Below are 23,855 nucleotides of genomic sequence, written 5' to 3'. Positions count from 1 at the left end.
GACGGATATCTAAGTGCATATGTTTTGTTAAAATTTGTCTTCAGGCAAATACCTGAAGAGTTTTGCTAATACTTTAAATCAAATATTCTTACTTAATGATTTATCCATCAAATGGAAATACGTACGACATATTTCAAATCAGAAAAGGGGTGAATTTTCCCCTTGCCCTTCAAAAAATTATTTTAAAAAACCCACTTCAAATAATTTATTTGGTGCTTTTTAATCACTTTTCACTTTATGAAGACCATTTTTCTAGAAAGGCAGACAAGAATATAAAATGACTAAGGGGTTATTATCAAAATAATCAAATGGAATTGAAATTTACTTCTGTGTACTTTCTGTACTCCCTGTCTTGTGCTAATTAATTACATTTTACTTCATCCCCTGTAATGTTACAAATATGCACCTTAATATAGAAAAACTGGTTTTTATATTTTAAAACCCCCTCCTCCTCCTCACCTATCTTCCCAAATATTTTAAGCAGAAAATCAATCTTGTTGCTTTAAGGATTGATGTAATATTTGCTAAAAACAACCCCTAATAAACCCTTTAGACTTTTTCGAACCAGCACCAAATTTAAGGGGTTTATTCACTCTGAGGTTGCATGGAAGATGGAAATTAAAAATATCAGTATAAGTAGAACCACATTTAAGAAAAAGCACCTAAAGATGGAGGACAGATAACTCCTACCTATTAGTGGTAAACCATATTCATGTTTCTATGTATATAATAAGTTCTCCAAAAATCTAGGTATTTTTGGTTCTGGTACTAAGTCTAAATTTTTTTTTTTTTTAATTTCAAAGCCAATTTAAAACAGGGGGGAAATACATTTTCAAAATTTTGGGGGTGAAGTTTACTACACTATGAGACTAATTTTGTATGTGGCAAGTTGCGACTCCAGAGGTGTGAATAAATATCAGAAAGCCCAAAGTGGAGAGCCAGTCCATCAACATGCACGATCAGGAATCCTATGAAAGTCACAAGGCATTGGGATTCGGTGATTTACATTAACCTCCTCATGGTAGAAGGTAGTGTTTAATGATGAATGCAGACTGTGCTCACTGCTCATGAGACACACACAACACTATTGCTGAGGTCCCACTTTGTGATAATTTAGAAATCATCCAAATTTAATTCCAGAAAATATAAATCTGGAATATGAATGTGAAGACAGACAGTACAAATAGCAGTTGAGTGAAACCTGCCTGTAACGATCTTTATTTTTTTTTTCCTTTAAGGCTACAGAAAATCTGTACATAAACAAGGCAATTAATTATCATAATAAAAATAACCCCTTACAAATAGCCAAGGTGTCCAGTCAGATTCCACAGGGAGTATATGTTGTATCACATTCTATTCCACTTGTGTACTTTTCTGTGAGTCTGCTGGGTTAGGATCGATTCTTTCTGGAAATATTAGCTTCTCACAGACTGCTTCCTTTATTGGTAAATACTGGGATATTTCATTAGGTTCCGTGAAGAGGGAAGGTGGAACATGCTAGGAAATACATAAGTCATATTAGCATATTCAGTTATTATACTGACATTTCTTGAAAATGTTTTGATTCAAGCATTCATAAAGCATGGGAATTTTAAAATCAGGTGCAATATATGCATATGTGCTCCTAAAAATAATAGGTATTTCTTGTTACTGAATCATTCAACTTTGTTACTGAATGATTTCATCAAAGATCACAGGGTTATATAATTTATAATGTTCCCACAAATATAGCAAGAATTTAATATATTAATCCAACCCTATGTACCTGCTGCTTTTCTAACTTGAAAACACTTGTCTTCCGTTAGAGCCCAGCATGTAGTCTACAATAGAATCTAAGTAACTTTTTTATTCCAAGTATATTCTATACACAGACAGAAATAAGTACTAAGGGTGAAAAAAAGAAAATCAAGTTCATCGGAAGGTATCAATTTTTAAGCAACCCATTATAGAATCCTAAGTTCTAAGGAAGGCTTCACAGGTCCCAGGGGAGTAAAAAATAAGGAAAAATGATGCCAAAACAAACAAATCATGGTATAGAATAACCACATCTTAGGAAGAGAAAAGGAGACTGTGTAGAAAGAAATAAAGTGGCAGGGTGGTAAATGGAAAGAACATCCATCACCAGCCAGTTATGTGACTCAGAGTAAGTCACACCTCTGGGTTTCAATTTCTCCAGAACAAAATGTGAAAATTAGATTAGATGAGGCTTAAGTACCTAGCAGCTCTAAATGTTCTTGTATTTGAGGTAAGGTCAGAAAAGTTATGGTCCAGTAGAATTTATCCTATAGAGCCCCCCTAGGTGAATGAATGGGTTTGGGGATATAAACTTGGGTGGTTGGGGTTAGGGGTATACACTACTTAAATTAAAATGAAACATTAAAATTCAACGTCTAAAAACTGATATTTAAGTATTTACCATCAAATTAGAAATTTTGCTTTCTCGTGATGTATATTCTCGTAACATGTAGGTCTTGTCAGCCTGTATTTAAAAATAAACAAGTTTCAATAAATTTAATTATACTGATTTACAAAATCCTTTCTATCAAATAGACTGCCTACATTTTAGAACAGGTTGTCAAAACAGCATGCAGTCTAATGAGAACATCTTGTTCTACACTGAGATAACTCCTATTTAATCCACGTCGAGAACTCTGGATTATTATTTCCAATTTCTATACATTATAATAACGATACACATATGTAAACAGATTTAATAATTACCATGTAAGAGAAATATAGCAAAGATTTTACTTTGAAAGAATGTGTATATAAATGAAATATGCAAGAGATTTTTAAATTACTTCAAGTTTGAAACATCTTTCCCTTAAGCCATCTTATCATTTACCTACATAATTGTGCTACTTTTATGTTGCAAAACCATGCTTTAAAATTTTTTTCTTTCCCATTCCACAAAGCTCTTATCAAATAGCTTATTTAAAATCACCTTTTTTGTACTTCAGTTTTTCCCATTTATTTTTGGTTAGGTTTTATAACAGCAATTTACTATAATTTACTTCTTGAAACACTTTTCAATAAAAGAAAAACCACAAAACTATACGCCTTTAAGGTTTCACTCTCTTGTATTGATAAAAACAGATTAATAGTCACTGTAGGAAAAAAAATCAAATAATATAAAAGAAAAAGTATAAATCATCAGTGATCACAGCATATAGGTAGCACTACCTTTACGACTTAGAAATCTCTACAGAGAATCTCATGTAACTAAACTCATACTTGCTTTTTAAAGTTCAACACTGAAATGAGTATCTTTCAGAATTACTTAAATATCAATCTCTGCAACCAATTTTAATAATTACGTATTTTTATACCATATGGATATAAACAATTTAATCAATGGCCATTTAATGGGCATTAAGTTCCTACTTTCCTTCCTTTCTGCTATTATAAACAATATTACTGTGAATATTCATGTACAGACAACTCTGAGTAATTGTCCAATTAATATTTGTAGATTATTATATAAAAGAATCCTTTTAGGATAAATTTCTAAAATTCAGTGTTGTTTAATTAAAAGAGCATTTTTAACATTTAGGCCAGGTGCGGTGGCTCATGCCTGTAATCCCAGCACTTTAGGAGGCCGAGGCAGGTGGATCACTTGAGGTCAAGAGTTCAAGATCAGCCTGGTCAACATGGCAAAACCCCATCGCTCCACTAAAAATAAATAAATAAAAAAATTGCCGGATGTGGTGGTGGGCGCCCGTAATCCCAGCTACTAGGGAGGCTGAGACACGAGAATTAGTTGAACCCAGGAAGCAGAGGTTGCAGTGAGCCAAGATCGCGCCACTGCATTCCAGCCTGGGCGACAGGGCAAGACTCTATCTTAAATAAATAAATAAATAAATAACAGATTTCCCTTTCTGGGGGACAAAAATATAGTCTATGTTTAGTACTTTGTCACCACTTTTAAAAAGAAAAACGTCTATCACTGTCACCATGTTATTTCAAGAAAAAAAAAAATCCCTAAGTGAAGGGTTTAGAAAACACCAATGCAATCCTATCCTACTAGGTTCAAATTCCAGTTCTGCCACCTACTAACTGTAAAACTTACATATGTTTCTTTTTTTTAATGTTCTTTGAGACAGGGTCTTGCTCTGTCACTGCAGCCTCAACCTCACCAGCTCAAGCGATCCTTCCACCTCAGCCTCCCAAGTAGCAGCTAGGACTACAAATCCGTGCCACCATGCATGGCTAATTGTTTATTTTTTGTAGAGACGGAGGTCTTGCTATGTTGCCCAGGCTGGTCTCAAAGTCCTGGGCTCAAATGATCCTCCCACCACAGCCTCCCAAAGTGTTAGGATTATAGGCATGAGCCACCACACCCGGCTCACCTAAGCTATTTAATCCTTCTTTGCCTTAGTTACATCAGGATAAAACAGAGATAATATCAATATTATTGATAATAAAACAGAGATAATATAATAAAACAGAGATAATACTGATTTCATAGGGTTGTTATTAGACTTAACTATTACTATGACTACAGTAACTAACACTGGCGGTCTCTTCTCTAATTCCTCATTCTACATAATCGCTCTAATTCCTCATTCTACATAATCGCGAATTTTATGTTAAAGATTCATTCAGAAATTAAGCCCTCCTCCTTTTTTTTTAAACACTTAAAAAAAAAAAAAAAAAAAAACCCTGCATGTTAACAGCTCTTTCAGATGGAACATAGGGATTTCAAACTTTAAAACAACTATCAAAATAATTATATAATACAAATTTCAGGAGGCCATGTGATTGGCCTGATTAAAAAATATATATATATCTATAAACACATTTTTTTTAGATGAAGTTTCACTCTTCTTGCCCAGGCTGGAGAGCAATGGCGCCATCTTGGCTCACTACAATCTCTGCCTCCCAGATTCAAACCATTCTACTGCCTCACCTTCCCGAGTAGCTGGGATTACAGGCACCCGCCACCATGCCTGGCTAATTTTTTGTACTTTTAGTAGAGATGGGGTTTCACCATGTTGGCCAGGTTGTCCTCAAACTCCTGATCTCAGGTGATCTACCCATCTCGGCCTCCCAAAGTACTGGGATTACAGGCATGAGCTACAGTGCCCGGCCTTGGCCTGATTAAAATATTAATGTACTTCCTGTATACTAATGTACATCAGAACATTATACAAACGACATATACTGTAAACAAAAGTAAGAGTTAAAGGACAGTTTTCTTAAACATGGATTAAGTACTTATAAAATTTTTTCAAAAGACCCCTCCCCAACTAGGGACTGTCTTTTAGAAAACATTTTGAGTCACCAGAACCTTTGTAAAAGAAAATGTAATGTTTTGATAATAGCCTGCAGTGAACAGTGAATGTGAAACACTCAGACTTAACAGTTAGAAAGACTGCCATATAATACAGATTGTTTAATTTCAAATTCTCAGATTGACAATGAAACAACACAAACAAGCCCAGTATCAATTAGTATATTCATTAAACAAGAATAAATACCTCATGGTAAAGTCTCGTGTCATTCATTCTGATAAGCACCCCATCAATTCTCAAGAAAAACCGCAACAGCAGGAAAAAGCTAGAAGGCATTACTCTCTGGGGAAAAAAAAAAAAAGGTACATTAATATTTTAATAAAAATTAAATATTTTATTACTTTACTGAAAGAAAAAATTTGAAAAAAAACCCAAAACACTGGAATAAGGCTGAATTCACAGTTTATAAAAATCTCTCAACTAGAAGCTCTTTGTCCCAGCTCCAACTAGCCTCAAAACCTTGTGCAAACTATTTAACATCATGGTTTCGGTTTCCTAAAATATTTTTTCTGGTGGGGGGAGATATTGAGGTTTAAAAGACTTAAAAACATACCCAAGTAATGTAAACATTATAATGTTTATTTTAAAAAATGACAGGTACTGATAGTAAATGTCAACACCAATAAAACCAAAATGAAAGAACAACCTAGTTCTTTGTCACTACTCACTTATTCACTTTACATAAAACAAAGCAACAGACCTGACACAGAATGCTCTAATTCAGTTCAACCAATAGGCACTACTTCATATTGCTAAATACCTGGTTTATCAGAACACTATAACGCATCTTAACATCTTTCATCTGTGGCACATCTACAAACTCCTCTGCTTTCCAAGTATAACTACTAAAGATAGGCAGAGTCAGTGGAGAAAGTATGAAGGTGGGTCCTGGTGGCAGGGAGGGAGTGGTTGAATGGAATGTAAGGTATTTGGGTCTTTAAAATGAAAATGTTTAGCCAGCATGGTGGCTCACACCTATAATCACAGCAGTTTGGAAGGTTGAGGTGGAAAGATCACTTGAGCCCAGGAGTTCAAGACCAGCCTGGGCAACAGAGTCAGATCTCATCTCTACAAAAAATATAAAAAATTAGCAAAGCATAGTGGCACAAGCCTGTAGTCCTACCTACATGGAAGGCTAAGCTGGGAGGATGGCTTGAGCCTGGGAGGTCAAGGCTGCAGTGAGCCACGATCGTGCCACTGTACTCCAGGCTGGGCAACAGAGGAAGACCTTGTCTCAAAATTGATTAATTAATTAAATAAAGTGAATATGCTTGGCCATTTGCTAAATAAATATCTATTATCTACTAACACCAAGTTCTTACTATAGCAAGTCGTGTATTTATATAAATGAAAAAACAGAATCCCAATGCTCAAAAAGGTTATCAGCCAGGGAAACTGTCAAACAGATGTGGTAGCTGCTATAATAGAGGTATGCACAAGGCTCGATAAGCATTTGAAAAAGAAGTATGTAAGTGTGCTAAAGAACATCAGATAAGACAAGGCTTGAACTGACCACAGAAAGAACAGTTGGAGATGGGATGGAGAATTTCAGAAAGGGGAACTGCCTGTACAAAAAGTACTGAGGCATGAAATAGTAACATATACTCAGGGAACTGCCTATAGTCTTATATATAGGCATGGGGCTACATTAATGATAAAGAAGAAATAACAGTAACCCAGTAATGATAGTGACTTAACTGCCTGGAGAGTCACCATCCACAGGCCAAATTCTTTTCTGCCTTAGGACCATTACACACCCTCTTCCCTTACCTGGAGTATTCTCCTGACTAATGTTCACTTGTCCTTCAGAATTCAGTACACATGTCATTTCCACAGAGGGGCCTTTCTTACCATTCCATATCACAGTAGATTTATCTTGGTATTCTCTCTCATAGTACTCCACTACAAATTAACAGATTTGTAACTATCTTCATTTATGTTTCTACTTGACTGTAGGCTCCATGATGGTGGAAATATCTGCTTTGTTTATCATCACATCTCTATTGCTTAGAAAAGTACCTAGCACACAGCAGGTGCTCATTAACCATTTTCTGGATAAAACTGAGGCTAGAAGGCATTAACATCTTTGCTAGAGAAAAGGCTCTGAGCCAAACTGTATTCTGACGGGGTTATCGGCAACAGACTTAAAAACAAGACTTATAGTAAAGGAAAGCTGTAGAAATAACCTGACTTATGACAACTTGACGTCCCAACAAATTGGGAAGCACATCATTATTATTTGACATTACTACACAGTGGTATGTGTAATTTATGGAAAGACTGACTTGCAACATTTCTTCAAATTTCAAAATTAGTTACTAACAGTCACACTGGACACAACACAGGCAGTAAACCGAAGTATCATTTTAGCATGGCACAGCGGAGAGAGTAGGAATTAGGAGACCAGAGCTCTAGTGCCAATACAATAGCATATTTTAGGGCAGTAGTTCTTTCCTAGGGGACGTTTGGGAATTTGTGAGGGTATTTTTTGTTGTCACATCAATAAGCAACCAATATCGACCGTTAGTGAATAAGGACCAGAACAACAGATCTGGGATGCACAGGACAATCCTATACAACAAAGTCCAATCCTGCATTCCACAAAACTTGCAATATCTTACCAGACATTCACAGAGGTGAAAAAGCCTACTTATAATGATCTGACTTTAGACCCTAATTCCATTTTAGATAGATAATAAAAAAAAAATCACCTAATTATCCAGGAAGGCAACTATTTTCCAAATCAAGGAAAGATTATACTTTGTTTTACTTACAACTTCTCTAAGAGTTGTTCACCATTTTGGAAAATTGTATTAGAGTCACTGATTGATACCTTACATCTCCGTCAGCCTACATTTTTTGCTGCCATATTTATGGTGACTCGGTATGCAAATATAAGTACCTGACTGCTTCATTATATCTTTGGTGCAGTCATATTATGCATTTAAGTATTAAAATATATTTTATTCTAAACCAATTTCCTTTAATTTTATAATTAAAATACGTTGAATGCTGCAAAGTAAGTGGATTAAATAACCTACAAATTTCACTACAGGGTAGTAATATCTATAAACTAATACTTCAGCTTAAAGTAGTTGGTAAAAAAAATGCTCTTCAGTTTCAGACTTACTATGTATTCTTATACACACACATGTATACACATATCCTTTCGAGCAACTCCATCCACAAAACCACATGTGCTTCCCAAATAGCGACCCACTTACAGACATGATATATATATCCTTTTGAATACAAATGCAAACCCAGATATGCCAACTCATAATGAACATTTAGCATAGTCAGTTCAGAAGGTGGGTAGACAAGTGGAAAGATACAAGACTAGATGAGCTGAAGAGAGAATAAATCTAAACCAAAAAAAAGTAAATTTAGAGTTATAAGTGAGCAAAGGAGGAAAGCATATGAAAACAACTATCTAATGCTAGAATAATGATATATATTAGATGATACAAAGAAAACTTTGCAATTAGTTTCATGACCTTAAGCTATCTTTTTGGGCCTTGTCTATAAAATATGGAGGCTACATAAAATGATTCTCTAAAAATTCATTACAATTTCAAAATCCTTTGATTCTACCAAAAAAATTGACTTTTATTTTCAGATAAGTAAAAATAAAATAAAAATTTTTACTTATCTAAAAACAAAATTATTTTGTCTCCCAAGCTGGGGTACAGTGGCACCATCATAGCTCACTGCAGCCTTGACCTCCTGGGCTCAAGCAATCCTCCTGCCTCTGCCTCCCAAGTAGCTAAAATTTGACTTTAAAGCTGCTTTTGTATTATTTTCATTCTTTAAATCACAGCATCCACAATCATTATGCCCCAAGAACAATGTTTGATGTCAGGGTCTGTCTTTGACAGATCTCATGACAAATGCTATAATCGAGAGGTTTTTAAAACGGAGAATAGAAAAGAGATATTTAACTCTGTGTAAGGGAGATGTGAAGGGCCTTGCAGAAAAGGTGATATTTTAGCTGGGTCTTAAAGGAGGAGGCATTTAGTAAAAAGTTTCAGTTGAGTTTTTTCTGGAAAGTATTAGAAACCCAATTATTATCTAGTAGTAAACAAATATGAATAACCATACTTATTATTTCTGTTTTCTACTTCTTTTTTTTTTTAAGATGGAGTCTTACTCTGTCACCCAGGCTGGAGTGCAGTGGTACGATCTTGGCTCACTGCAAGCTCCGCCTCCCGGGTTCAAGCCATTCTCCTGCCTCAGCCTCCCCAGTAGCTGGGACTACATGCGCCCACCACCGTGCTGAAAATTGAAGTGGTATCTGAATGATGCACTGAAATCATAACACATGGGTCATTTTTAAAAATGACATCCACCTTGCTGTCTGCAGATCCTATCAACATCATTTTTAATCCAAAATGTGAAAATTAAGCCACAGTCTTCATTTAAGTTAAATAATAAATAAACTAAGCAGCTCTATTAAAAATGCTTTGCTAAAATAAAGCCTTAAGAATACACTAATATTTTGTGAATTTTATAATGGATATTCAGTAAGATATATGCTAGATCTAAGTGAAATTGTACATGACATCATGTTAAGGCTCAGGGTCATTCTTTTTTTTTTTTTTTGAGGCGGAGTCTCGCTCTGTCACCCAGGTTGGAGTGCAGTGGTGCAATCTCAGCTCACTGCAAGCTCCACCTCCCGGGTTCACGCTATTCTCCTGCGTCAGCCTCCCGAGTAGCTGGGACTACAGGAGCTCGCCACCACGCCCGGCTAATTTTTTATATTTTTAGTAGAGACGGGGTTTCACCGTGTTAGCCAAGATAGTCTTGATCTCCTGACCTCGTGATGCACCCGCCTCGGCCTCCCAAAGTGCTGGGATTACAGGCGTGAGCTACTGTGCCCAGCCAGGCTCAGTGTTATTCAAAGTGAGTCATATTTTTGTACGATGTTAAGAATGCAAGAAAAATATTAATTTTAAACAAAAATAATAATACTCACAATCTTCACACTCAGGCTTGAAACTCCATGATCATGAAGTTCATCCTCAAAAAGGAGAACTTCTTCAAAAAACTTAATCTGTTCTCTGGCTTTCAATTTTTCTGTATCTATATGATCTGTTGTAGGTACAACCTGAAAGAAAAAATTTTAAGGAGGAGCACATTAAAAAAAAAAGTTGAGTAGCTACAGAGACACAGGAAAGTAGTTTTCTTTTTTGCTTTGTTTTTTGTTTTTTCAATCAGTCTTTTCTGCATAGCCAGAGCACACAGTTCTAAATTTAGGTGTCATCTGTAGATATAAAAGATCAGAATATGGCTTGATTCTGAAAAACTGAAGATATTACAGATGTCCAATACTATAGCTTCACAAAAAAAAGTTAAAATTTATCATTTTTAATGCAAATCATATTAAAATCAACTTCTGTTGTGACTATGAGAAAATTAATCACCTAAAAATCAGTCAGTGTGATGAACTACTACTATCATAGAAGGTCATAGAACTTTTGTGCTGTGAAAGCCACTTTTAGGACATTCATATGGAACTTAAAAAATATTTTTTCATTAGAATGTTAGATATTTGCTCAGCCTAACTCCCCAAAACCTACAGCAAAATAAAGTGCTTTAAATAATGAGGTGAACAAGAACTTGTAGAGAAATTCTGAGGGAAACTCCTAGCATTGCAAAGATGCTTTGAATGAAGTTGGCAATTTTTCAATGTATTACTTTGTAGCTCTAAGACATGCACACACATAATCCAACAAAAACATCAACAATCCTAAGGCAGATAATATCAGTAGCTCATTAAACTCAAGTGTCTCCTGAACAGCACCCAAGTATGAATTGTGATACCATTTTCTACCACATCTAATTTCACTACGAAATGCTCAGCTGTTTTATTCTTTCACAGGTTTACCATAAACAACCACGACAATGCTTGTCAAACCATAGATATTTAGTAAATGCGGCTTTACTTAACAGTCATGATTAGGTCATTTGTTTGACTCATGGACAAAATTAGCAGATGGAGACTAATTTGAGATAACTAGATAAGAATCAGAAGAAAATTACAAAGGATGTTTACAACACTGCACAGATTTTGGGAGGAAATCTAAGGGAACATTAAGTGATCTAGGGGGAAAAGATGCCATGAAAAGGAAGTGGCAGTTTGTATATGATTTCCAGGAAGTAAAAAAATGTCCATAATTCTTCCATGGTCACTTAGAGATAACACTTAGCCCTAAGCAGTTTTAGTTCCAACTGTGTACGGAGCAGGTATAAGGCCACTCCTGAGGTGAAAATTGGGAGGGGGAGGGAGTTGGAGTGTAGGGGCAGGGCATATAATCAGTCCCCTGCATCACAGGTGTAAGTTTATGATCTCATTAAACAAAAGTTGGTCTGCCAACAAGGACTGCCTAAGGTTACACAACTTTAGTGTTAAATACACACACTTGTAAATTCCGTCCTTTTCATTTGATTTTAGTTCAAAGGAACACATTTTTAAATCCTCCTTATAGATACTCCTGAATCCCCCCAAAATAATCATTATCTGAATTTTCTCATTAGTATATTGCTTCATTAATGCTTCACGTATGCCTTCAGTAAGTGATGGATCAAAATGAGTCTGTCAGTTTTTCCATTTATGTACTTGTTCTTATAAAATGTTTGAAAGAGAAAGTCAAAAAACGAAGCATGAGTTAGGGATATCATATTTAACTTATTTATGCTAATGTTTCCATTTGCAAGGCTAAGTATGTCTAAAACTTCATAATTTTCAGCTCTCTCTCTTCCTCAACTCCACATATCTCCTCTCTGAACCCAGGCATCTAAAAAAATAACAACAACAAAATAATAACCAGCTAAATATAAAACATATGGGCTGGGCGCGGTGGCTCATGCCTGTAATCCCAGCACTTTGGGAGGCAAGGCAGCAGGATCACTTGAGGTCAGGGGTTTGAGACCAGCCTAGCCAATATGGTGAAATTTCGTCTTTACTAAAAGTACAAAAATTAGCTGAATGTGGTGGCAGACACCTGTAATCCTAGCTAATCAGGAGGCTGAGGCAGGAGAATCGCTTGAACCCGTGGGGCAGAGGTTGCAGTGAGCCGAGATTATACCATTGCACTCCAGCCTGGGCGACAAGAGGGAAACTCTACCTCAAAAAAAAAAAAAGCAACAGTATTGGCAGAATAAGTAATCTAGACAAACCCTCTTGCTGAAGACAATTTAAAAAGCTGACTGAAAAAAAACAAAAACTTCCTAAAATCATCCAATGGCCAAGGCAGTATGGAGTTACTGGGCTGAGATCTGGAAAAAGACTGGAGCCCAGAAAAGTAAGTCTGTACTTGGCTGGCTTTTGCCCTGAGGCATAGCACTGGCTAATCCAGAGAAGAAGCTGGGCTCTGCTAGCTTTTGGTGCCATCGCTGCTCAGTGTTCACTAAGGGCAAGGACCCTGGAGAATTTCCTGCTTCCTCCCAAATCGGAGATGACACGCTAAAGAGCTATAGTAATTCCAGAGCATTTTTTTTTTTGAGACAGAGTCTCGCTCCGTTGCCCAGGCTGGAATGCAGTGGCACCATTTCAGTTCACTGCAACCTCTGGCTTCTAGGTTCAACCAATTCTTGTGCCTCAGCCTCCCAAGTAGCGAGGATTACAGGCACATGCCATCACACTTGGCTAATTTTTTTGTGTTTTCAGTAGAGACAGGGTTTTGCCATGTTGGCCAGGCTGGTCTTGAACTCCTGACCTCAGGTGTTCCGCCTGCCTCGGCCTCCCAAAGTCTTGAGATTCAGGTGTGAGCCACCGTGCCCAGCCTCAGAGCTTCTTATCTGCAGGCCCAGTACACTTCAAACTCTGGTTCTAGACCAAGGCAGGCAAACTAACACCTGTAGGTCAAATCTGCCCTGTTACCTATTTTTACGGGCTGCAAGCTAATAATGGCTAAATAATTGGAGAAAAAAAATCAAAAGAAAAATATTTCATGACACACAAAAATTATATGAAATTCAAATTTCACTGTCCATAAAGTTTTATTAAAGCATAGCCATGCCCATTCATTTATATATTGTCTATGAGTGATATAGACTATGATAGCACAGCTGAGTTGCTGCAACAGAGACCCTAAGGCCCACAAAGCCTAAAATATTTACGTCTGACTCTTTCCAGAAGAAGTTTGCAGAGCTCTGTCCTTGACTATGAATATTCTCAAGCACCTGTCAGAACTAAACAAAAATCCTCTCTGAAGAAAAACATCATCATCCTAGAACTGAAACAAAAATAAAGAGGCAAATTAGAAGCCTAGATGTCATAACCCAGCACCAACTGAAATAAAAGACACCAGGGATTCCAGAAATAATTGAAATTATTAGGCCTTAGTCCATTTGGGCTGCTATTTAATATAATAATATACCATAGATAATACATCTACTTTTATTCTTGGTATTGCAATATTAGCTTAGGTTCCCTAATACTTGATATACTATATTATCATAGTAACAGCTGCCATTTATTGAGATCTTACTGTAAAATACACACTGTTTCGAGATAGGGTGTCGCTCTGTCACCCAGGTTGGAGTGCAGTGGCACAATCACAGCTCACTGCAGCCTCGCCTTCCTAGGCTCAAGTGATTCTCCCACCTCAGCCTCCTGAGTAGCTGGGACTACAGACACGTGCCACCAGACCTGGCTAATTTTTCTATATTTTGTAGAGATGGGGTTTCACCATGTTGCCCAGGCTGGTCTCAAACTCCTGAGCTCAAGTGATCCATCTCAGCCTCCCAAAGTGCTGGGACTAGAGGCATCAGCCACCAAACCCAGCCTACATACATAATTTTATTTCCTACTTCACAACTAGTATTACCCTAGCTTAACAAAGTGACTGAAACAAGGCTTAGTAAGACTAAATTACTTTTCCAAGCTGGCAAATGATGGTGCTGGGATTTTGAACCCAGATCTGTGTTCTGCCACAGCCTGAGCTTATTATCACCAGGGAGTGGGTAATCACATTGACATTTATCAGCAACACTTCACAACAAATCACATTATAGGCTGAAGTATTAATAGGAGAGTACTGAACAAACGCTTTTTGCCTTCTACTACTCTCACACTCCCTATTTCTACAACTATAGTTCTCACAGCTAATGCTGCTTCATAACCTTCAGGAGACTTTTCCTAAGTCAGTCCCCAAAGTAAGTTATCATCATTATTGTATGGGTTTAAAACAAGTTCCCATTTCCTCACTCCTGGCAATGAAATATCAAATGCTCTCAACAAAGTTTTTCAATCAGAAGAGAGGAAGGAGGAGAACACTAATCTATGAAGTAGTATAAGGGACTGAAATAACCTTGCTCTCCCATTAGACTGTAAAGGAGGAATTTTTGTCAGCTCTGCTGTATGCAAGGCTCCTAGGATTAGTACCTGGCATAGAGCAAGAGCTCAAGAAATATCTGTTAAATGAATGAATGAGTTTTTCCTGGAAGCACAGAAAAATAGTTAAAGCTTGGAATGTAGTTAATGGCAGAAACTGAAGATAAGAATCATTAAGTTCCTGCTATGAACTTTTATCTTCATGAGACTCTAAAAATTTCTGCAGAGAAAAGGGGCCCAGACAAACACTATCTTCTTAACATTTCTGCCTAAGAACCAACATATGATATCAGGTTTCCTTGTTTTGAGATGGAGTCTCACTCTGAAGTCCAGGTTGGAGCGCAGTGGCGCGATCTTGGCTCACTGCAACTCTGCCTCCTGGGTTCAAGCAATTCTCCTGCCTCAGCCTCCCGAGTCTCCAACTCCTGACCTCAGGTGATTTGCCTGCCTCAGCCTCCCAAAGTGCTGGGATTACAGGTGTGAGCCACTGCGCCTGGATGACACAGGGTTTCCAATAGCTACTTTTAATATAAATATTTCAGGTTACACTAAAATAAATTCATTCTATGTAATAGTCTGTGATATTTAGAGACATTCAATCTAAACCAAATTTGCTTTATTTTATTTATTGTTTTTTGAAACGGAGCCTTTCCCTGTTGTCCAGGCTGAAGTGCAGTGGTGTGATCTCAGATCACTGCAACCTCCACCTCCTGGGTTCAAGCGATTCTCCTGCCTCAGCCTCCAAAGTAGCTGGGATCACAGGCACACACCACCAAGCCCGGCGAACTTTTCCATTTTTAGCAGAGGTGGAGTCTCACTATGTTGGCCAAGCTGGTCTCGAACTCCTGACCTCAAGTAATCTGCCCGTCTTGGCCTCCCAAAGTCCTGGGATTACAGGCATGAGCCACTGCGCCCGGCCCAAATTTACTTCATTTTAGTCATACTATAAGATTTCAAAATATAGCTAATTTCACAATATAAGACCTACCAATTCCATCTTCCTAGTGTTATTTACCATGAATCTCTCTCTCTCTCTCTTTTTTTTTTTTTTTTGAAATGGGAGTCTCACTCTGTCACCCAGGCTGGAGTGCAATGGTGCGATCTTGGCTCACTGCAACCTCCGCCTCCCGGGTTCAAGCAATTCTCCTGCCTCAGCCTCCCGATTAGCTGGGACTACAGGTGCACTCCACCATGCCAGGCTAATTTTTGTATTTTTAGTAGAGACAGGGTTTCACCATGTTGGCCAGGCTGGTGTTGAACTCCCGACCTCATGATCTACCCACCTCGGCCTCCCAAAGTGCTGGGATTACAGGTGTGAGCCACAGAACCTGGCCAAATCTCTTCTTCTTTTTTTTTTTTTTGAGACAGAGTCTCATTCTGTCGCCCAGGTTGGAGTGCAGTGGCGTGATCTCAGCTCACTGCAACCTCCACCTCCCGGGTTCAAGCAATTCTCCTCCTTTAGCTTCCTGAGTAGCTGTTACTACAGGCATGCGCCACCACACCTAGCTAATTTTTGTATTTTTAATAGAGAAGGGATTTCACCAAGTTGGTCAGGCTAGTCTCAAACTCTTGACCTCATGATCCGCCTTCCTCGGCCTCTCAAAGTGCTGGGATTACAGGTGTGAGCCACTGTGTCTGGCCTGAATCTCTTTGCAAGCAGGGCTTACACAGACAGGACTTAATACTAATACAGAGCTTTAGAATTTATTGAGAGCTTCCCATAAATTATTTCACATCAAAACTCTGCTGTGAGGTAGATATTTCTGTTTACCCAATTTATTGATAAAACTGAGACTCAAGTAACTTACCTAAAGTCATTTCAGGTTCATATTCAGGGCAGGCAGGGCATAAACCTACTTTGTCTAACCAGAAGTTCTTTTTGCCCATATATTTGTTCATCTATAAACTTGTAAGCTACTAGCTAGCAGGTTCTGTCTAAATCACGTAATACATTACCAAGGCCCGAAACCCATTTTAGTGTTTCTTGATAGTGATAATGATAACAATATGGCAGTCTGCCATTGCCACCAACTACAGTTTTAAAAATAAATTTTTCCATTAAGGCCATCTTTTATTTTCTGCTGATAAGTCAACAAGCAAAACCCCCTCACATTACGTTCTGAGGGATGCCACAACAGAAAACAAGGACAATAAAAGTAGTTGCGAAAAATAACCCGTTACTAGAAAGTTCTAATGCTCAGACTGTCCAAGACAATTAATGACTCATAAAAGAAAAAAGTAAGATTTACCTTTAACTTAAGAGATTCTCCAAGTAAGGTTCCCTTATAATCTGTTGTATAGGTCCAATCGTATGGTTTAATAACCTCTTTGGAGTGTTCACCCTCCGTCCTCAAATACCAAAATGAGAAGGATCAGATTCAGTGATGCAGAATAGAGATTATCTGTATTTATATATCACATCCAATTATATTCTACAATAACATAAAATATCCTATTAAATATATACACTTGTTATAATTCACCAGTACAAGGTTTTTCTTACAGTTTTTCTACATTTATCGTTCTTTAACTTGTCATGTACTGATGTAGTCTTTTCAATTAGTCTGTACACTGCCTGAGGACACGGTTTAAAGGTTTATACTTCTTTGTATCATCTAAGGTACTTAGTACATATTAGGCACAAAGTAAATAATTGCTGATTTGACTATCAAAGAAAAACATGCTGTCTTAATTTCAATGCTTCTCAAATAGGATATTTATTAAGCATATCATAAGTAAACATTTTTCTTGAAAAACAGGAACATTAAATATAGCCTACTGCCTCTTCAATAAGGAATGCTGAAGAATTGAAAAAGTACATAGCTCAGCTCAGTTGTAATTCACTTTAATAAGAATTCAAGTAGTGGGGTAATTAACTTCCATTTTTATGTCTCAGAAAAATGAATTCTAGAATGATACAACTCTCATGTTTAATAATACCAGTTCTTCATTCTAACGACACACACGTATCATTACTGAATATTTTTTCAAGTCTTTCTCTTTTGTTTAACCTAATTATATTTTTTGTTTAACCTAATTGACCAGATTCTCACCTGCTTTCTTGCCACTCTTCAGCACAGGCCACTTTAAGCATTCCTTGGTAGTTGTTTACACATCTTAATGCATCTGTAGCATTGAACTCAATTCCAAAGCCAGAGCCATGCTGGATTCTTAAAACGTTGTCTCCAAACATCATTTCAGGGAGAGATGGCATATGTAATTCATCGGCTAATCTATACATAACCAAAAGTCATGTGAGATAATTTTATATCGCTGTTGGCATTTTTGTTTCTTTTCCAACCCAGAGAATTCTTCCTACATTGCTGAATGAGTTACACAGCGTATGATTTAATCAATATGATATATTTGCAAGGTCTACAAAATGCTTTCATCATCCATTCTTTCGTTATCATATCTTATGGCACTGTACTAGGTAGTGGGCTAAATAAGATAATATACAAACACAGATATAATAGCTTATTATATTACTATAATATATAGCACACAGATATTACTATAATATATATCATGAAGGTATGAAGAGAAGATAGCAAAGCAAATAAAGATACTGTCCCTTGTAGGAAAATAATTTTTCCACTAAAATTTTCAATTGTTATAAGTTTCAAAAAGTGGTGATGAAAAAAGCAAAAGCACCTGATACTGATGAGGGAACCCAGCACTTGCCTATACAGACTTTCAGAAGGATTGTGTCAATTTACATTTCACCCTGGTGCAACAATCAAGCAAAAAATAACAGGAATTTAATAAAATCTACACACTTTGACCCAAAGTATCAGTTTTAGGATATCTGTACTAAAGAACAATTCCAAGTACAGAAAAAAACTATACACATTAATACTTACAATGGCTTTACTTATAATCGTGAAAAAGAAATACTCTGAATGTTTCATTATAAAGCAATAAATGATTATGGAAACCAAAGTATATCCATATGATGAAATATTACGGAACCATTACAAATGTTTAAAGAGAGAATATAATAATATGGAAAAATGCTTATGATAAAATAGTATGATCAAAATGCGTATGATAAACAAGACCTATGGCCACGCAAGGCAAGGATTAAGTCATGCCCGACAAACCATAAAATCTCATTAAATGGTTTTTTATGTGCAATGGTATAATGTGCCTTACTTTCCAACCTGACTGGTATAGCATCACAAGACAGACAGTAGGCCCCCTTTTCTTATGCATTCCTTTCTACTGACTTCAAGTCTTTAAACAAAGCTTAACACTGTTTTTTGTTTGTTTGTTTTTGAGACAAGGTCTTACTCTGTCACCCCAGGTTGGAGTGCAGTGGCAAGATCTCGGCTCACTGCAACCTCCGCCTCCCAGGTTCAAGTGATTCTCTTGCCTCAGCCTCCCTCGTAGCTGGGATTACAGGCATCTGCCACCATGCTCAGCTAAGTTTTGTATTTTTAGTAGAGACTATTTTGGATAATCTTGATCCTGACCTCAGGTGATCCGCCCGCCACAGCCTCCCAAAGTGCTGTATACACATTGTATATTTTTTACATCTATATGTGTATTTCTGTGTGCACATATCAGTGATCTAACTTTTTGAGGTACAGGTCTTCAGGATGATACCTAACAATGTTACCTTTCATCATAATTTTAAGTAAAATTTATTCTTTGTTATTAGGAGATAGAAAATATTAAATACTTAAAAGATTAGATACAATAAACTGTAATTGGAATATATATTACATAAGATTCCATAAAATAAGTTTTAACTTGAATAATGCATACCAAATGTGAAATAATACGTGAGTCTGTGGGTTCTACCCAATACATCTGGAAAAATCTGGCAGTCCTATAAAATATTCCACTCATATATGTAAAAGAATCACTGTTACTAATTTACAGTCCTTCAATGTTCTAAATATAGAGTTTCTTAAACACAGGCCAAAATGCCCTATTTCTTTTTTCTTTTTTTTTGAGATGGAGTCTTGCTCTTTTGCCCAGGCTGGAGTGCAATGGCATGATCTCGGCTCACTGCAACCTCTGCCTCCCAGATTCAAGTAATCCTCCTGTCTCAGTCCCTCTAGTAGCTGGGATTACAGGCACGTGTCACCACGCCCGGCTAATTTTTGTATTTTTAGTAGAGACAGGGTTTCATCATGTTGGCCAGACTGGTCTCAAACTCCTGACCTCAGGTGATCCACCTGCCTTGGCCTCCCAAAATGTTGGGATTACAGGCGTGAGCCACAGTGCCAGGACTGAAAATGCCCTATTTCTAACATCAAGTTTCCCTCTTAAAAACAGGTATAACCAGTTATAAGGAGAGAAGACAGGAAGCTCCTCTGGTTTTAAGGTGCCTTAAATATTCATTAAAGGGAGTTTCTTTAATCCAATAATTTACCCAATCAATTTATTTAGCACCTTAGCGGTTTTTACAATCTATGGTAATGCATCACAGAAAAATTTAGGATTGGTGAGGGTAAGTCTTCCTTTTGTCATATAAAAAAGGCAGCTTTTTTTTTTTTTCAGTGGAGGGGACAGAGTCTCACTCTATCATCCAAGCTGGAGTGCAGTGGCATGATCTCAGCTCACTGCAACATCCACTTCCCAAGTTCAAGTGATTCTCCTGCCTCAGCCTCTGGAGTAGCTGGGAGTACAGGCCTGCACCACCACTCCCAGATAATTTTTTTTGTATTTCTAGTAGAGGCAGGGTTACACCATGTTGCCCAGGCAGGTCTTGAACTCCCGACCTCAGGTGATCCGCCCACCGCGGCTCCCAAAGTGCTGGGATTACAGGCGTGAGTCACCGCGCCCAGCCTCAGGCAAATTTATTTTTTAAATAATACATAAGGAGATTATAGGTACGGAATTTTATTCCCTTAAAACTCTCCATGCATACAGCCATCTCTGGAGAATCTGTAAGTAAATTACATGCAGGCCCCAGTTTGAAGCTGACTGCTTTATATATAACTATATATTGTATTATGTTGGTGCAAAAGCAATTGTGGTTTTTAATTGCAAAACCGCAATTACTTTTGCACCAATCAGCAATTTCTCACAGAAAGTTATACGAGGAGGAGGCCAGGCACAGTGGCTCATGCCTGTAATCCCAGCACTTTGGGAGGCCAAGGGCAGGTGGACCATCTGAGGTCGGGAGCTCAAGACCACCCTGACCAACATGGTGAAACCCCATCTCTACTAAAAATACAAAATTAGCCGGGCATGGTGATACATGCCTGTAATCCCAGCTACTTGGGAGGCTGGGCAGGAGAATCGCTTAAACCCAAGAGGCGGAGGCTGCAGTGAGCCGAGATGGCACCATTGCATTCCAGCCTGGGCAACAAGAGCAAAACTCCTCTCAAAAAAAAAAAGAAAGAAAAAGAAAATTAAAAATAAATAAATCAATAAAAATACAAAAATTAGCCAGGTGTGTTGGCATGCGCCTATAGTCCCAGCTACCAGGGAGGTTAAGGCAGGAGAACCACTTTAACCTGGAAGGCGGAGGTTGCAGTGAGCTGAGACTGCACTACTGCACTCTAGCCTGGGCCACAGAGTGAGACTGTCTCAAAAATAAAAACAAAATAAAAAGTAAATAAAAGTTATACAAGGCTAGGCACAGTGGCTCACGCCTGTAATCCCGGCACTTTGGGAGGCCAAGGCAGGTGGATCACCTGAGATCTGGAGTTCAAGACCAGCCTGACCAACGTGGAGAAATCCCCGTCTCTATTAAAAATCGAAAAAAAAAAAGTTATATAAAAAAAGAAAAGACAGTTATATAGAGGAAAACCTCAAAAAAATAATTCAATTTGTGGTGGGATGAAGGGAAATTTTTTCCTTTATTTTTTGTATTTTTCTAATTTTTTTCAGTGAGTCTACTAGAATATCAACACTTATTTTCTTAAATTAGGAAGCAAGCATCGTTTCATGACTTTCCTCTCTTCCCTGGTCACTCCCTCTGCTCAAATCTTAAAATGCAAGTGCTCACTTAGGGTTCTATTTTATGACCTTTTCCTCTGGATGACTTCTAGATACTTTAATTCATTCCCAAAGCTCCAGGTACCAAATATAAGCAGATAATTCCCAAACTTAAACGTCATCTTTTTTGAGCTCCAAGATAAATATATCTAAATGCCTACTAAACATCTCCACTTTATGACCTATACCCACCTCACATTTCAGTAAACTAAACTCATCCTCTATCCAACACCCAGCCCCCATCTGCTCCTCCTCCTCCAATGCTTCTCATCTTGTTCAAAGGCAATACTATACATGCAACAATCCAAGCCAGAGATCTTGTCATTAGCATAGACTCTTCCTTTATTTCTCCTCCCATCAACTGGCCATCCCAGGGACTTCATCTTCTAAAACCTATCTTCTCTCTTACTAACTGGTCTCCTTCCCATCCCTGCGGACCAGCAATCCAGCCTCAACATGGCCTCCAGAGAAATCTTTCAGAGCCTACATCTGATAATGCAGCTCCTTCGGATAAAATTACACCCAGTGGTTGTTAGAGAAAATTGAAAATTCCTTAGCCTGGCATAAAAATTCCCCAGTATCTTGATTCCCCTGGGGCCTACCTCTCATTTCTCACAACACCCTCTATGGTACCTCACGCTCCAATCACACGGACACAGATCTTTAAACACATCATAGCTTTCACTCTCCCGGAGCCTCTGGCTTTACAGGCGTCCCCTGATTCCCCTAAATTTTGTCAAGATTCAGCCCAGGCATCAAAAACGCATTACAACTCACTCTGCCTGACCTGGTGGCATGCACCTATCCACAGTCCCCAGCAACGATTTTATCAAGATTCAGTTCAGGCATCCCAATTTCCTAGGTGGTTCGAGTCCCTAAAAGACCTCAAATCACTCCGTGTATATATCTTCATTACATTTATTCACGCTGTAATATAATTGTCTGTCTCACGAGACTGTGAATTGAGGCGCACGTTGTCTTTTACATTTCCTATCTCAAGCGCCAGGCACAGCACCTGACGTGCCAAAAACCAAACTTATAAATCATCCCCGTTATTAACCCCTAAGAAAACAGGCAACAACCACCCAGAAAGAAAGGTGGTGCAGGCTGAGGCAGGAGGAGACGTTTGGTGAGCGGAACGTCCACCAGCACAGCCACACTCTACTCAAACCCAGGCGGAGTGACAGTTCACGAAAGCAGCTCCTGGCGATCCCCAACCAAAGGGTCCGGAAGTGTGGCTGGATTATTTATCGAAGTTGTCAATCAAAAGTCCGGTCCGGAGGGACAGAACCTCCGCCTCAGGGGAAAGGGGAGGGGCTGCGCGGAGTTCGCCCTGCCTCCCTCCCTAGGCCAGCAACCGGCCAGCGCCCAGACCCCGTGCCCCGAAGCCTCACTTCTCCACATCTGCCGACTTCATGATGTGGGTCTTGGACGCCGTCAGCTTCCAGGGCCCGAAGCAGAAATCCCGGTGGCTGCTCTGGAAGCCGTGGATCATCATGGCTGAGGCAGGACCCGCAGAGGCCGCAAGAAATAGGCTGAAGCAGCGGCAGCGGCGAACACCGGTTCCTCCGCCTTCCTCCGGCCCAGCCTCCTAGGCTTTCGAGCCGTTACCATGCCCGGCCCCGCCCCCTGCCGGCCGACCCGGACGCTGGCTCTGCTTCCCGTCTTCTCCGCCCCTTTGCTTTTTGCTTCCGGGACTAGTTGCTGTGGTTGCGTGACCCACGTCTTGCGTTACGACGCTCCGGAAAAAAGGAAAAAGGAGAAAGTTTGAAGGGAGGCACTTGGGTTGCAGAAGGTGTGGTTAGGATCGCACCGCCCTCATAAACTTGTTGGGTGACGTCATCTCGAAGGATTGTAGGGACTGCCAGGGAAGGGGAGGATGGCTCTCACTTGATCCTTACAGACCTCAAAGCAGTGTAATTATCTCGTGTGTTAGTGAATCGTGTTACAGAGGAAATTTTTGTTTTGAGGTCAAAAAGGAAGTGATCCCACAGAGTTTAGGAAATACAGCACCAACAAGATTTAGAAGTGTCCATCTCGCCACTCTTGACTATGACCAACTCCTATCAAAAACTGTATCCTCGTAGATATGCCAAGACTTTCCATGGTCTACTTGCTATGTAGGCACCCAGTATAGTGGAAACAACACAGCCTACTTAGTGCTAAATCTGCTTTTGCAACACTATTGTGTGAATCCTTGGGCAAACCGCTTATCTAACGATTTTAGGCTTCAGTTGCCTCAAAATGAGATGATTTTGTTAATGGAA

At 38.6% G+C, this 23,855-nt stretch overlaps 1 protein-coding gene across 3 annotated transcripts; it reads right to left on the bottom strand.

The window, feature by feature from the left end:
• Nucleotides 1-1,216: 1,216 nt before the first annotated feature.
• On the bottom strand, nucleotides 1,217-23,202 carry TIPRL (TOR signaling pathway regulator). 3 transcript variants are annotated; one of them, XM_028842555.2, is made up of 7 exons: nucleotides 22,983-23,202; nucleotides 17,685-17,864; nucleotides 16,881-16,980; nucleotides 10,270-10,401; nucleotides 5,481-5,576; nucleotides 2,417-2,479; nucleotides 1,217-1,497 (listed from the first exon to the last, which is right to left on the bottom strand). In XM_028842555.2, exons 1-7 carry the CDS (start codon nucleotides 23,084-23,086, stop codon nucleotides 1,354-1,356), a joined length of 819 nt encoding a protein of 272 aa, XP_028698388.2. In that variant the 5' UTR covers nucleotides 23,087-23,202; the 3' UTR covers nucleotides 1,217-1,353. The 3 variants fall into 3 exon arrangements, with proteins under 3 accessions (XP_028698388.2, XP_077855611.1, XP_077855604.1); XM_077999485.1 differs by lacking the exon at nucleotides 22,983-23,202 and adding an exon at nucleotides 22,674-22,827; XM_077999478.1 differs by lacking the exon at nucleotides 10,270-10,401.
• Nucleotides 23,203-23,855: the final 653 nt, after the last annotated feature.

Source organism: Macaca mulatta, chromosome 1, assembly GCF_049350105.2.
Source record: "Macaca mulatta isolate MMU2019108-1 chromosome 1, T2T-MMU8v2.0, whole genome shotgun sequence".
Taxonomy (NCBI): domain Eukaryota; kingdom Metazoa; phylum Chordata; class Mammalia; order Primates; family Cercopithecidae; genus Macaca; species Macaca mulatta.
This window is presented reverse-complemented; position numbering and strand designations above follow the sequence as displayed.